The 15,550-nt window shown below is 36.5% G+C and overlaps 1 protein-coding gene across 1 annotated transcript in view; it reads left to right on the top strand.

Annotated features, from left to right (window-relative positions):
- Window positions 1-15,550, top strand: part of Sbf (SET domain binding factor) — a 167,787-nt gene that overhangs the window by 47,394 nt on the left and 104,843 nt on the right. The window contains exons 8-11 of the mRNA XM_089104945.1: window positions 750-931; window positions 1,644-1,959; window positions 6,196-6,531; window positions 13,294-13,566. Coding sequence (XP_088961071.1) covers window positions 750-931; window positions 1,644-1,959; window positions 6,196-6,531; window positions 13,294-13,566 — 1,107 coding nt within the window. The remainder of the gene's footprint in view (window positions 1-749; window positions 932-1,643; window positions 1,960-6,195; window positions 6,532-13,293; window positions 13,567-15,550) is intronic.

Raw genomic sequence — 15,550 nt, 5'->3', positions numbered from 1 at the left:
CAAATAATAGGCTATACGAAAAATGTGGTTCAATACCACTCTCTAGGGCTATAATGAAAGAAAGGTTGAGGTGGTTAAGGCGCGTTGTGTGGATGAAGGATGACAGATTGCCGAAGGTTGTTCTTTTCAGCCAACCGTCTAGGGCTAAGCGGAAAGCAGGCCGTCCTCGTCTGGGGTGGGAGGACGTTATAAAGAAAGATTTAAAGGAAATGGGAACTTCGTGGGCGGGTGTAAAAAGGGAGGCTTTGAATAGATTGGGGTGGAGGAGGATCGTGCGTAGCTGTGTTGGCCTCAGGCGGCTTGGTGCTGCGGTGAGTTGTTAGTAGTAGTAGTATTATCGGACCCCCAAACACCATCTCCCTACAGACAAAATATTTTGTCCTCTTGGCCCTTGAAAATTTCAAACAAGTCGGAAAAAGACATTTCCCCCTTTTTTGGGTCACAATCTTGAGGGGGGCCATGCCCCGAAAATAGGCTTTTCTTGTATATTAGGGTCCAAGGGAATAAGGGAAAGTTGTAAAATATTTGACTCGATATAACTACTACACAAAATAATATAGAAATACAATTCCTACCTCTTCCTTTTGCACCGCCAGATAATGTGTTCAAAGTTGGGACGAGTCTTTATCTCACATGTATAATAGATATTACTATTTCATTTAAATGGATACTACTTTCAATTTGTTAGTATTTGTTATTGTTGAAAATGTTTGTTAATTGATTGTTTAAGCACTGATTTCCTCATTTAGGATTTAGCCCATCAGCTTTTGATGAATGAAAATCCAGCCTCGTCAAACTTCGTCGCTAAAGTTCCCAAGCCCACAGAAGGAGCTTTCACCCGAATACACCAACCGGTATTTCCTTTACTGGACTCTTCAAAGGTTCAGGAGCTTATTAATGAAGGAATATCACAATGGAATGTTAAATGCCTGTAAGTATCTTAGATTATTGAAGTGTTTAGTTATTAGTATGCCAATTTTACCATGTGGCACTTTTACCATATTGTTGAACTGCTACTGCTAGAAACTCAATGAAGCACCAACCTGCTTGAGGCCAACACAGCCGTTCACGCTCCTCCTCCTCTCTAATCTATTTAAAAATTCACACTTTACCCCACTTTTGAATTTTCGATTTTCCTTAAACCTTCGTTATGACCTCTTACCACCCAGTTTGAGGACAACCTGCGTTTCGATTTGCCCCCGACCAGTGGCCGAAAGAACGATAAGTGGCTGAAAGAACAATAACGTCTTCTACTCATCTCAACCCTTCTTTCATTATAGCCTCAGAAAGTGGGATAGGACCACATTTTTCGAACAGCTTTGTTTGACATGTGGTCAGTCAAACGAGTAATTAAAAATATGCTTAGACAATTTCGCTGGAAAGAAAAAAATGAAAAAATGTTTCTCCGTCTTTCAAAGCGCCACGTTTGAGAACCATTCTTGACCGCTATCATCACTGTAGCTTCCAGTGTTCTAATTTTCGTTCGGAAACTGAACTTTTTATTCTTCCAAACTTTTTTTTTAGAAACTTTCCCAAACTTTTTTTTCAACTTTTTTTATAACTATTTTCCAAACAGTAATTTTAAACAACAGGTTTGCAAGGAAATTTTTAAGTTTTTTTTTATTACTCTTGTTATTTTTAAGGCAATTCACTGGGAAGCCACTGATATCAAAATTTGTTCCAATTGGCCCTGATATCTCAGTCCTTCAACCATCTCGTCATCTATTTTCAAATTCGGCCCGAAGACTCGAAGTTTTGCGCACATGCGTCACATATATTTTTGAGAATAAGATTGCAGATGCACGAAAGATCTTCCCAGCTGTTTTAAGAGCCCTGCAGACAAAAGACGCTAGATTGGCTCTCTGTTCAGAACTGTCGCAGCACGTGTTCTCTACCAAAGCTGTCTTAGAACCTGCACAATTTGATATGGTCATCAGACTAATGAATAGAGCACTAACGGTTAGTTTTGTTTTTTTTTTTTTAGTATTAAAATTTCGAAACAAACTGATCTTACGATTTTTTTTTTAAATTTGGGAAATTTTTTAGATACATCGAATGACTGCTGCAAAACGTATAAATAACTTTTTTCCGTGTTTTTTTCTTAAATAAAAGGTTGTTGATAGATAATCTTTTGCCTCAAAAGATAAAGGGAATATATGCCTAATCCAAAAATTTCTTATCGTGAGATTTTCTCTCACGTTGAGGGTAAAAGTTTGGTTTGATATCATGATTTATACTAACTGTAAGTTTTTTCTTGATTTACCAAGTAAGCATCGCGCTTTTAGTGATTATGCAGGCGTCAATAAATCGAGAAAAAAGATAGCTTTTGATCACTGTATTAATACATCTCCAAGCTCTATAATGGCGTTCTTAAAGTGTGAAATGTGAAAAAGTGAAAACCATTCTGCCGTGTGTAATTCGTTTTATCCTAACAGGAACAATGCGACAGGGTAGATGCATTGAAACTGCCAATAAAAGCTAATCTATTTTTCCATACATTGATACGTGTATATGGATTGTTTTGGGTACTCGGCTGACTGACCGTATTTCAAACAGTAGGTTGCGAAAAGTGTGATTCAATTCCGCTTTCTAGGACTAAAATGAGAGAAAGGTTGAGATGGCTAGGGCACGTTCTGCGGATAAAAAATGACAGATTGCCGAAGGCTGTCCTTTTCATCCGACCGTCTAGGGCTAAACGGAAAGCAGGTCGTCTGCGGCTGGGGTTGGAGGATGTCGTAAACAAATAAGGCAAATCGGAACTTCTTGGGAGGGTGTAAAAAGGGAGGCATTGAATAGATTAAAATGGAGGAGGAGCGTGCGTAGCTGTGTTAGCCTCAGGGGGATTGGGGCTGCGGTGAGTTGTTAGTAGTAATAGTAGATACATGCATAGTCACTAAAAGTTCTATAGTTACTTGGTAAATCGCGAAAAAGAATTGTGAGAACCATAGTAAATCATGAAATCTATGCTGAATTTTCGCCCTTTACTCCAAACTCTTATTACTAGTGGAATAACGTATTGCTTTGAAATCACCCACAAGTGTCAATTTTCGTCCAGCTGCGTATCGTAATCTACAGTTTACTTGTTAGTATTGACTTAGTAAGGAGTCAGGTGTATCCTCTCTTTTTTTCTTTGTCTTCTTCGTATAGAATGGACGGTCCTAGGAAAATGGAAGAGGAGTCAATCGGTAGGAAATTAAAAGTTTAAAGATTATTTTTATAAGGTAAAAATAATAATGTCACGGGTTTTATAATGTCACGGGTCCTGACAACATACCAAATGTTGTCCTCAAGTCCTGCAGTGCCGAACTAGCTGGATCCTTGTCATTGCTTTTCCGGCTGTGCTTTTTCTCCGGAACCTTCCCACGAACATGGAAGTCCGTCCATATTATACCTACTCTAAAGCCAGAAGGTGATCCAACGAGCGTTGGCTCCTACAGGCCTTCTCTCCTGTGTTGGCAAAGTCTACGAGAGCGTCTCCAATAAAACACTTCATCAGTACCTGGAATCAAATGACCTTCTAGGCGATCGCCAATATGGATTCCGCTGGAAACGCTCAACATTAGACTGCCTAGTGGCCCAGTATCAGGAGTGGATTGAACTTCTGGCAATGGGATACGACATCAGACTACTATCCTTTGACATTGCGAAAGCTTTTGACGGAGTATGGCACCGTGGCCTGCTAAAAAAACTATGTGTATGGTGTTCGTGGATGTCTGTTAAAAGTGTTTGAGAGCTTTCTTTCTGATCGTTCACTGCGGGTTGTTCTTGACGGGTTTATTTCGCGCGAAAATCCAGTGAAAGCAGGGGTACCCCAGGGCAGTGTCTTGGGACCTACGCTCTTCCTTATCTACATAAACGACATGGGAGACAACCTCGCAAACCCTCTGCATCACTTTGCCGACGATACCGCGACACACTCAGCCGTCCCTAAACACGAAGACCCAACACAAGCCTCCCTTTCCCTACAGATGGATCTTTTAAAATCAAAGAGTGCTCCGATGCATTGATGGTCAACTTAAATGCATCGAAAACAAAGGAGCTGCTTATTACCTGATCAAAGGTGCCACATGAACACCCCAGTTTCATTTTCAAAAATGAAACTATAAAGAGAGTCGACGAGCTTCGTCTACTGGGGATTCATTTCTCCGCCGATCTCTCTTGGAACAACCACCTTGATCGAGTGAGAACCTCCTGCGCAAGAAAGCTGGGAGTTACTCTTCGCTGCAAAAACCTTCTTCCATCAAGCTCGATCATCCCACTCTGCAAGTCTTGCATCAGACCCATAGCTGAATATGGATGCCCGCAATTTGCTGGTGCTCCGAAAACGCTGTTGGCACCACTTCAGAAGATCCAGAATAGGGCGAATAGGGCGGGCTGCGCCTCTACGCAAGAATTGCTCCAGCCTCTAAATGAAAGGTTTGATGTAGCGTCGATGGCTGTTTTCTACAAGTACATGAATTCGCCTCCCTCAGACGAGCTCTCTCGAATTGTGCCCCCCTTTGTCCAGCCGACAAGGCAGACACGAAGGCACACAGCTCGGTCCAATTATCTAAAGGAGGATACGCCGAAAACCGAGTACTTGAGGAACAGCTTCATCCGGCGTTACACTTCTATCTGGAACGATCTTCCTAGGGATATTATCCCTGCAAATCCCTCTGTCGACACGTTCAAAAGAAGGTTCAATAGACATTTAAAACCTCGAGGCCATTGAAAGAGGTAAATGAATAGCGGCATATCAAATGCTTTGAAGTACCTGGCGCCATGAATATTGGAATAAAAAAAAAAAAGGTAAAAAGCTATTGGAAGACAACTTGCCACCTTTTTAATATCCGGTAGGCTCCTGGGTCTCCTCCAACCTGTTTTGGCATCGAAAAAATATTATATTTAAGATATACATCGAAAAATATTAATTCAAGATATTTATTTGAAGCAGAATGGGCGGAAGGTCCGAAAAAAAAAAAACGCCTCCGAGTTCAGGTTCATTTATTTTTCAATCGTGCATACTAAATATATAAATATCTGGTAGAGAGACAAGCTCATCGACAAGCTTGACTTGATAATTGCAACTCTAATGGTAATCAGGCGTCCCGAGGGGGGGGGGGCAACTTTTTTGGCATTTGTTAAAATATTTGCCGAAGGCGAAAATTTCGACATAAATTTTGCAAAATCGGCCGAAATTTAGCAAAATTCTTGATTTTTGCAGAAAATTCGGAATAAATCAGGTAGCGATTCTGTAAAATTACGAAGATCCCCCCCCCCAATGAAATGGGCCTCGGGACGCACCTGGTGGTAAGAGCCCCATATTATGTAAATAGCTAATGTAAGACGAAGACTTCATAGATACATTATAATAGAAAAATGGATACGTTACACCCTGTTGAAATCAAAGCAGCTCAAGGATTGCTGACTTGCATGAAGGGTCCTAGGCTACCCTCTTCAAAATCCATCCAGCCTCAAAACTTTTTTTTACCAAAAATGGTATATAAAGGGTCTCTGAGCTTTTTGGTTATAAATCTGGATTTCCTTGGCTGGACGGTAATTTTTCCATGCCAAATTATTTTTACATCCTTAAAACTATCATATATCCTCGGACCAATAGATTGATCTATCGTAAATATTAGGATATTTCGTGTATTGTAAATGGTTTAATTGCCAAAAGAAGAAATAACCTTATTGAACACCCTGTAGAACATGCTTTGAGGCTCTATGAGTTGTTTTTGATGTTTTTTACCAACAGAAAGTACGAGTAAATGCCACAACATTTTGCCACCGCCTTTCACATGGGCTATAACATTTGGGATTATATCTGTTATATCTATTCGTTTTATTGTAACATTATGCATTTAGGGCTATACTAATCTGTATAAAATGTAAAATGAAATAATAAAATCAACATTTAATCATCAATAAGACAGAATAAACCAAGCGACGTTATTCTTGTAGGGGGGCTCTGCCATTGATGAGCATGATAATGCTCACCGGATGTTACCTCTCGCCATAACATTTTGCCACCGCCTTTTCCCTGGGTTATAACATCTGGGATTATATGTGTTATATCTGTTCATTTTATTGTAACATTAGGCATTTAAGGTTATAATAATCTGCATAAAATGTAAAATGAAATAAAAAAATCAACAAAATAATCATCAATAAGATTAATAAAATAGAATGAACTAAGCCTCGTTATTCTTGTAGGAGGGTTCTGCCATTGATGAGCATGGTGTTGCTCGCCGGATGTTACCACTTGCAACATCATTTTGCCGCCGTCTTTCACCTGGTGTTATGCAATTTGCTTTTAGTTGTATTCAAGAACATGAAGTTTGGAAAAATTCACAGTTTTGGGAGGCAGCATTTTATTCAGACGTTCAGAATGACTTGCGATCGTTCTATGTTGAAAAGAACGTAGAAAATATTCCCGTAAGCCCGTCAAGAGAGGTTGTGCTCAGAGAAAGAGAAAAAGTTAAGAGACTAGATGCAACGATGCTGGAATTAGCTGGAATGCAGCTAAGTGTTGTGCAGAATATATCTGAGGTAAGTTAAATACTTACTCTTGAAATTTGAACAAATGTGCATTTTGTGTAATTTTTGAGCTTTTTGCTGAAACAGTTTTCTTTTTGACAACTTACGTGGAAACAATCTGCTTAAAATTTGCAGATGAATAATGTAGCTGAATTTAGTCAATGATAGAAAGAATAAAGATCCAGCCGTGATTCCCAACGATGGGGGGGGCAGGCCCCACCGGTGGGTCATGGGCAGGACATGCACACTTCGGCTGACTATACTTTTTTTTGTATTGACAAATGGGTCACAAAAAAATAACAACATAGAAATCTCCATATAATACTAACAAAACAAAACTGCATATAGTGCTAACAATATCAAAATAGGTCCTGACGCATATTAGCGTGTTTGGGATAACCCCAAAAAAAGGGACACTTCAACTACTTATGCACTAATACACTTCCTCGGGGTAATAAAACTCTCTGACTCCTCCTCCCCTCCCCTACCTCTACTAAACAATGAATCAACATTTTAAAGATAATAAATTTTTATTTACAGGGAACTTAAAAGAATCCCACGCTCATACTGAATGATTCATCATACTTCCTTTCATATACCGACATTCACCTCAATCAACACACAAATAAATTTCTCTTTTAACACTCACACGCATATACTCACTTCCAAATCAATCACTTAATCCATGTCTACAATACTGGTTAAAACAAATACATCGCAAAGAAGCATGAAAGTCCTCATGGGCCATCTTACCTTATATTTCCGCCAGGAGCCTGTTCCATACTTCACCACAATTATACCTGATAGAAAATATAGATCTAGTAGTATTTCGAACCGCCGCTCTTAGTAAATCGCCATTTCTATTTTCACAACTAAGCTCCCTTTCATTATAAAATTCAGAAAAATATGCAGGTAACATATTGGAAAAAAATTTATACATAAACAAATTTACATAAAATTTAACCAAACCAAAAAATGGTAAAATTTTTAATTGGTGATACCTCGATCTTACCGAATTCTGGGACAAGTCCTTGGTCAAAACTCTTATTTTGATCAAAAACAGCTTCAATTTGTAATAATATAATGGTCGAAAAAGCTTTATTTTGTAACACACGGAGCGGATACAAATGGCTAGTGAACGTCGACGACCAAACTGTAACACAATACAGCAAATATGGATGAATAAGAGAAAAATACAACATTCTAATAACCTTTTTGGGAAAAAAAAATTTTGAGCCTCCGCAGAGTTGCAACATTTTTGGCTAATTTAGTACTTATAAATGCAATATTATCTTTAAAACTTAGGCATTCATCTACCATTACACCAAAATAACTTACAATACTTGTCCATTTTATACTTCCATTTACTAACTCAATTTCTTCAACCCATGGATAGTAATTTGCGCTCTCCCATATAACATGAACATTGTTTTCTTCTGATTAACAAGCAGTTTGTTCATTCGCATCCATCTCTTGATTATTACTATCCCTTGTTTCACGCCATTTTTCAAATCCGCTTCTATTTTCGCAGCCATTGTAAACAGAGTATCATCAGCAAAACTTTGAAGTATTGCTCACACCGGGTCATCATTGTACCTTGGAGTTGACAGTTGTTTGAGGCATCCATTTAGATCATTAATGTACACAAGAAATAAAAGGGACCCAACACAAATCCCTGTGGCACACCGCACTTTACTACCATCTCTTCTGACAGGACTGTGCCCAGCCGTACTCTTTGCATTCTTCCTTCAAGAAATGAAGCAATCAATTTCAGAATTTTAAAACGAATTCCAGCATTTTCAAGCCTAGCCAATAAAATATTATGATCAACACAGTCAAAAGCCTTCATAATGTCTAGAAAAATTGAACCCACCTTTAAACTTGAATCTAGGCAATCGTTAACAAATGTTGCCAAAAATAATAAAGCATGCTCTGTGTACATTTTTTTTTTATCCAAATTGACTAGGGTGAAAAAAAAAATCTTTTTTCAAAATAATCCTTCAGTCGTATATAAATCAATTTCTCAAAAATACGAGAAATCACTGGAAGTAGAGATATCGGACGGTAGTTGTTAATATCTTCCTTATCACCTCCTTTATACAGAGGAGTAACCAAATCACTTTTTAAGCAATTAGGGTATACACCAAATTCAAAACACTGATTAAAAAGGTAACAGATGACTATATATAATTTGGTAAATTTTTGAACTATTTGAAAGGTTATAAAGTCCATTCCAGCTGCCGATTTTTTTCATACTTTTTAAAATATCCTCAAGTTCACGCGATCTCACTGGTTGAAGCTAAATGGTTGTATCACTTGCTTCAGGCAGGTGTACCATCACCATTTATGCATTCCACAGATGTCGATATTTTTAGCCCTACTTCTAAAAAGTGGGTACACAAGTTATTGGCTACACCACTATCCGACTCACACGGGAAATTACTAGGAGTTATTGGTTCATTTTTTGGGATTATTACTGACTTAATCAGTTGCCATGTTTTAGCCGGGGTTCCTTCATAATCTTTAAATTTCTTTGCATAGTAATCCATTTTTGCTTTTCTTAAAAGAATTTTTAACTTTCTATTAAATTCTTTATATTGTTCTTTATCAGATACTGAACCTTGAGTCGGGCACCTTTTATACATCACTTGCCTTTTTTCCATTGAGGCTAGTAATCCTTTTCTAATCCAAGGTTTAATTGGCAAATTATATCTTTGCTTTGTCTCTTTAAACTCCAAACACTCTTGAAATAGTAATTTTATTTTTTCATACCTTTTACCAAGTTTGGTATCAATAGCTTTAGTATCCTGAAGAAACTCAAAATCTGCACTTCTAAGCTTCCGCTTAAACTTCAAAAGTACATTTCCATCCACATAAGGCATCTTTGGCACACTTTTATTCTTGGGTTTTTGACCAAATATTCCAGGTACAGATATTACAACCCCAAAATGGTCAGATACACTATTAATAACTACTGTAGGGCATAAATAATTGATATTTACAAAAATATTATCAATCATAGACTCTGAAGTTTCTGCCACTCGTGTGCATATGTTAATTGCAGGATAAAAATCAAAACTTAACATTGTGTTAACAAATGTCTTACCTTACTATTTCTATCAACCATATTTAAATCAATATTAAAATCCCCACATATAAAACATGGCATTCTTGAACTTGGCAACTTTCCCAAAAATTCATCAATCAATTCGATAAACTCCTCAACATTACCTGAAGGTGGTCTATGAATTACTACAAACATAAACTTATTATTTGCATTACTCACATCAAGAACCATACACTCAAATTCCATTTCATAATCAACCGCTAAATCCGATTTAATCTGTACACTAAATCCACTTTTTACATATACAGCTAAACCACCACGTTGGTGTAGTACCCAATTTTGCACATACATATTAAAACCTATAGCCTTCTATTTCTAATAAAGTAGAATTATAATCCTTAAGCCAAGTTTCCGTTAGGGCCAGGATTTGCGGCTCTGTTTTAAGACATAGCTCATCAAGGAACTCATATGATGTGTTTATCCCTTGACAGTTCATGTTGTAGACTTTCATTTCTCTCATATTCTTCCAACCACACATCTCACACTAAACAGCATACCGAGAATCCAAACATCCAACATTCTCACTTACATCATAGTCCCGACGCAGAACACCATCTATCAATCCACACACATCCAGTGGGTTCCTTTCAAGTTCCCTCAACGTACTGGTTAAATTAACCATTATCAAAAATCAAATATGGGCAAGAAAAAGTCAAAAGAGGAGTAGAGAACCAAATCTTCCCCAAATAACTTCTACATCTTACAACATCCGAGGACGTATTAACTATCATAATAAAATGAACATAAGAAACAAAAATTAATCAAAACAAATAAACAAACCGGTCGATGTGTATACGCATATCAACTCCCAAAATAAAAACTCAGTGGGCTTAATATGGCTCACAACTTAATTTATAAGCAAAGCAAAATTTAATAACCTTCATAATTAATAACTTTTCATATAACCTCTAAAAAAATTCCAAACACTATAAATAACTAGCTCATTACCACTATTTACATTTTTAACGCTTTGAGCCATTCAACCTTTTCAATGTTACCTGCAGATTTAATAGAAAGAACCGGTGGTACCACGGGTGGTATCCAGCACTCAACACCTCTCTCCATCAAATATTTTCTTTTTAACACCAATTCCTTTCTAATTTGGCGCACCTCTCTACTAACATCATCACTAATAAAAACTGGTTTTCCAAACTACAAGTCCTTTCCTCTTAATTTCTTATCATTTTTCATTATACCGTATCGATCCTTATAATCAGTAACTTTGATTTTGATAAAGTTACTCGCTTCTTGTACCACTGAAAATTGTGGAATATTCTTCACTTCCATTTCCAATCCCTCATTCAGCACTCTTTTAATGGTATTTTTCGCATCTAACAATGAATCAGTCCTCACATTCCAGAACAATATGTTGTTTTTATACTTTAGAGTCTTAATTAAAAAAAAGGTCATGTGGGTGACCTTACATTCATATGTATTTCAAGAGCAAAAAAGATACAAAAAAGATTATTGCAGTGACACCATACATTATAAAATGCCTTGTATTCAGACAGTATTTTTTATTAGTATAAAATCTGCCTAGAGGACGACCTGAAAAACGATACCAAGTTAATGCCTTTTAAGTTTCCTTCAGGTTAATCCATTTTAAATTTGAAATTACACAAGTTGAACATCACGAGGGGGCCATCAAGATTTTAGAAAAGCCTAGGTTGGGCATACCCCAAAATCGGTTGGGAACCCCGGCTCTAGAGCCATTGCTTGCTGCATAGGACGTCGAATTGAAGTTTCCTTTACTGGGTCTCTTTTTTTTACAGGAACAATTAGCAAGCCTCGTATTGCCAAGCAGAGTATCACTCCACTGTACAACCCTCATTTTAGTTGACAGCGCAGTAAATTATGATAGGTTGTCTCTGTGCTCTGTTTCATGAAGTAAACATCCTTCTAGAAATGCAACCATTTGACGAAATATGCTAGAGCAAAGGAATCTTTGTTACTTCTTAATTCAGCCGTCTTCGATCCTGGACTTATTTGTAATTACTTGTACTTGAGAGGAGGTACACTCTTCAATCCCCCCCCCCCAAAAAAAAAGATAAAGCAAATACATAGACTGAATCAACGGTAAAATCAACTTAATCAATCGGGAATTTACTTTTACAAAGATGCCCGTGCATTGGGTTGAAGGTCATTGCTTCTTTTTTCTTTTTCAAGAAAAAAGTTCTTTTTTTTTCAAGAGTGTTTTTGTAATTTTTATGGATGGTTTATGAACCATAATTTTTTTTTTATCTTTTTTCGATGTGGGTTTTCATTTTCTCGAAAGCTGTTGGTGTAACTACTGTATTTGTTACTGAGCATACGCATTAGATTATATTGGCTTTGGTTTCTAGCAGTGACGCAAATTCTAGAATTTTTTAGGGGGGGGGAGTTATATTTTGTTCAAAGTATAGGGAAGGGGTGCAATCTTCTTGGTTTCTTTCAATGAAAATACCAAAAAACGCATTTTCAATGTAAACATTAATAAAGGTATATTCGAAATCTAGGGGTCATGGGAACGTTCCCCTTACCTATTCACCATGACGACTCTATGACGTCACTGGTGTCTAGGCTACCTTTTTTTGGGGCCAGAAAAAAGAAGTTCATTTAAGCCTGAAAATCATATGGACAAAGATTTACAGTCTTTGTCATTTCTTAATTCGTTTAACTCGTATAAAATGTTCCAAATGTAATTTTATATTAAATATAAGAGAGGAAATTGATATGAATAATAAATTACTAAGCAGTGGACTGTAAATATAAATTTATACCAATATAGTTTATAGGCCTGTATACGAATATATGCTAGCCGAAGCTATGAGAGCCATAAAAAAGATAAAAACCTTTAGTGAATACTCGTTTGTGAAGACCGGAGAAATAGTACTTTGCCCCCGTCCCAAGGAAAGATTTATGATCCCCCTTCAACCATTAATCCCCCCTCCCACAAAAAAACTTCTTGCAAAGTTTAGCTCGAACCCCTACTGTGAGACAAAACAGCGTAACCAAATTGCATATAACATTTTTGCAATTTAGGAAAAGCTAGTGACTGTGAATAATACTCGGTTGCCTTCATACCTCAGGCACAAAAAAAAAAAAAAAATAAGATACGTAAACTCCCTCAAACTATCGAAAATCAACTGATAGTAAGATATACAGAAGTTAACAGACCAAGCTCAACTTAAGTGCCAAATACCAAAGTTAATAACGAATCGCACAGCAGTCTATGGGTTGGTCATCATTCGAGTTTATATCTGTTGCAGTGCTAATAGAATAATAACCATTCTATCTTTTTTTTACTTTTCTATATTCTGGTTTTTATTTTCTATTCTGCTGCTTTATTTTCTATTGTGGTATTATTTTCTATTGCGCTATTTCATTTTCTATTGTGCTATTTTCTATTTCTATTATTTTCTGTTGTGCTATTATTTTCTATAGTGTTATTTTCTATTTCTATTATTTTCTATTGTGCTATTTTCTATTTCTATTATTTTCTGTCGTGCTATTATTTTCTATAGTGTTATTTTCTATTTCTATTATTTTCTATTTTGCTATTTTATATTTCTATTATTTTCTATTGTGCTACTATTTTCTTCGCGATTCAGTCGTCAAAAAAAGGAAAAAGAAAAGAAATTGTGTTCTAACTAGTGTTCCTCTTTCAGAGAGAACGAGATGGACTTGCTCAAAGTGAAGAAGCAACAGTGTACAGTCAAGCAATACACTATGCTAATCGTATGGTCTCCCTCCTTGTCCCCTTAGAATCCAGCAGTGTTGCAAAGAAGCATATATCTAGCGATATTGATAGTGTTACTGACAGCGTTTCCAATAGCAACCCCGAATCAGAACACTCAGAAATAGAATCAGGGTTTGAAGAATCCCTTCCAACGGATACTAGTGTCACTGTGTCTAGAACTATTTCTCGCTTTATTGATAAGGTTTGAATTTAATTTTTCCTTTCCCTGCTCAATGTCAAAACTGCATTGATGATATCTACAAATACGTAAAATCTTGGTCAGTGACCATTGTCCTCCCACATGAGGTACATATAAAGGAGGAAGAAACTTTTGGACTCTCCCCCCCTTTCAGTTTCGTGATTTTTATGTTTTCACTACAATTTCTTATATTTTCTTTATCCGTCATTTTGACGTTTTTTTAAATCTTTTCCTTCTTCCTCCAATTGAAAAAAAAATTGTTGAAAATTCTGCTCCATATTTATTTTATTATAAAGTTGTGTGATTCATTTTTTGAAATCTGAGCCCCCCCCCCCCCTCCTCTCCCTAAAGTAAATTTATAGGGTTAATCTTGCCTATGCTCTGTGAATTTTCCTCTGTTTTGACTTCTATCATAAAATTGCTACTAAGCTCTCAGATTAGGTTCACAACTGAAGCAGCCACGCTGTTTGCATAGGTAAATGAATAATGCCAAGTTGACAAAATAAAATCAAAATTTGTCAAAATGACAAAACAGCATAACTACCACTAAAAAACTATGCAATAACCGATCAATCTGGGACAAAAATACGCCTATCAAAGTAAAACCGTCAATCTAGGAGGACTAATTTCTCAAAAACGTTACTGAGCAAGCAAGGTAAATCTCCAGGCTTTCTAATCTTCATATGGAGACCTTAAAAATTACAAAACTAGTGAAAAACAATCTAAAATACTTATTTATCTGAATCTTAAAGGTTATTTTATTTATTCTCCAAGATGTTTAAGTTCTTCAACTTGTTAACCCAATGCTGTTTTTGCAACCTTTTCCCAATTTTTCTTCCTTATTTATGTAAGCTAAATTTCTTTGAAATATATAAACTTTACCTGGATACAAGGACGTATCCAGGATTTTTGTTTGGTTGGGAGGGGGGTTGTGATTTTTTTCGGGGTATCTAATTTTTTATGTATATTTTGTTACGTTTTATAAGTCAAACAAAAGTTTCGAAGGGGTCCAAACGGTACCCCCCTGGATACGGCCTTAAAAAAGGTAGACAATGCGGCATTGGACTTTACAGTCCCTACCGGCGGTGCTGATCTCCGTTTCTTGGCCCTTCAGCCAGGAAGTGCAACCATCCTGTGCTTTTGCACACCCTTCCTGTTTACCTTCCCCAGATTTCTCCAGGTGCCCATTTAGACCTTGCCTGGAAATAATTATAAAATACCTGGAAATTTGTATTTTTATTGAATAGATGTATATACATTTAAAAATGTTTGCCGACTTTATTAAATATATTATTCTGTTTTTGACAACTTCACCTCTCTTTCCATTTTTTTTTTTTTTTTCATTCCTACAATTCTATATCCATGAAAAAAGGTATAAACAAAAGTTTTCCTTCAGTACCAAAAAATGAGTACTTTTGGAAACATAAGTTAAAAGCGAAGTTTTGAAAGCCTGTTAAATATACTGCTTAGGTTACTAGTTTTTCTAAACAACGCCGCAAGTTCCATAAATTTTGCAATTTCTTTGTCTTAATTTTGCAACTTAGATTCATTAAGCTTTAGAGCGTATGAATCCTGCAAGGGTAACAAAGGATTGTGTGGATACCTATTTTTACTTTACTGAGAGTTGGAGACGCATCTCAAATATCTTTGTTTTCCACCTTAAATTGGAAAGGTAATCAAAAATGTTCCAACAATAATCAGCTTTAGCCCATGTTTAGCAGTTCCCGACCTCGTCTAAACGGGTGTTTGATCATTCCTTTCGTTTTTTTGAGACTCGCATTTCATTAAAACCAGCGTAAATACTAGCCAGACTGAAGTGTCGAGTCAATGAGAAACCCCAACAATACTTAGGTTTTTGTGTTTCTAAAACACATGCATTTGACTTATGTTAGGTTATGTTACGTTACGTAACATAACCTATGTTACGTTATGTTATGTTATGTTACGTGTCATCTTATGTTATTAAAATAACCTATCTTATGTTATG

Source organism: Artemia sp. Qi Xiang Cuo, chromosome 19 (genome assembly GCF_049724085.1).
Source record: "Artemia sp. Qi Xiang Cuo chromosome 19, ASM4972408v1, whole genome shotgun sequence".
Lineage (NCBI taxonomy): Eukaryota > Metazoa > Arthropoda > Branchiopoda > Anostraca > Artemiidae > Artemia > Artemia sp. Qi Xiang Cuo.
Note: the sequence above shows the minus strand (reverse complement) of the source record. Positions and strands in the feature narration are given on the sequence as shown.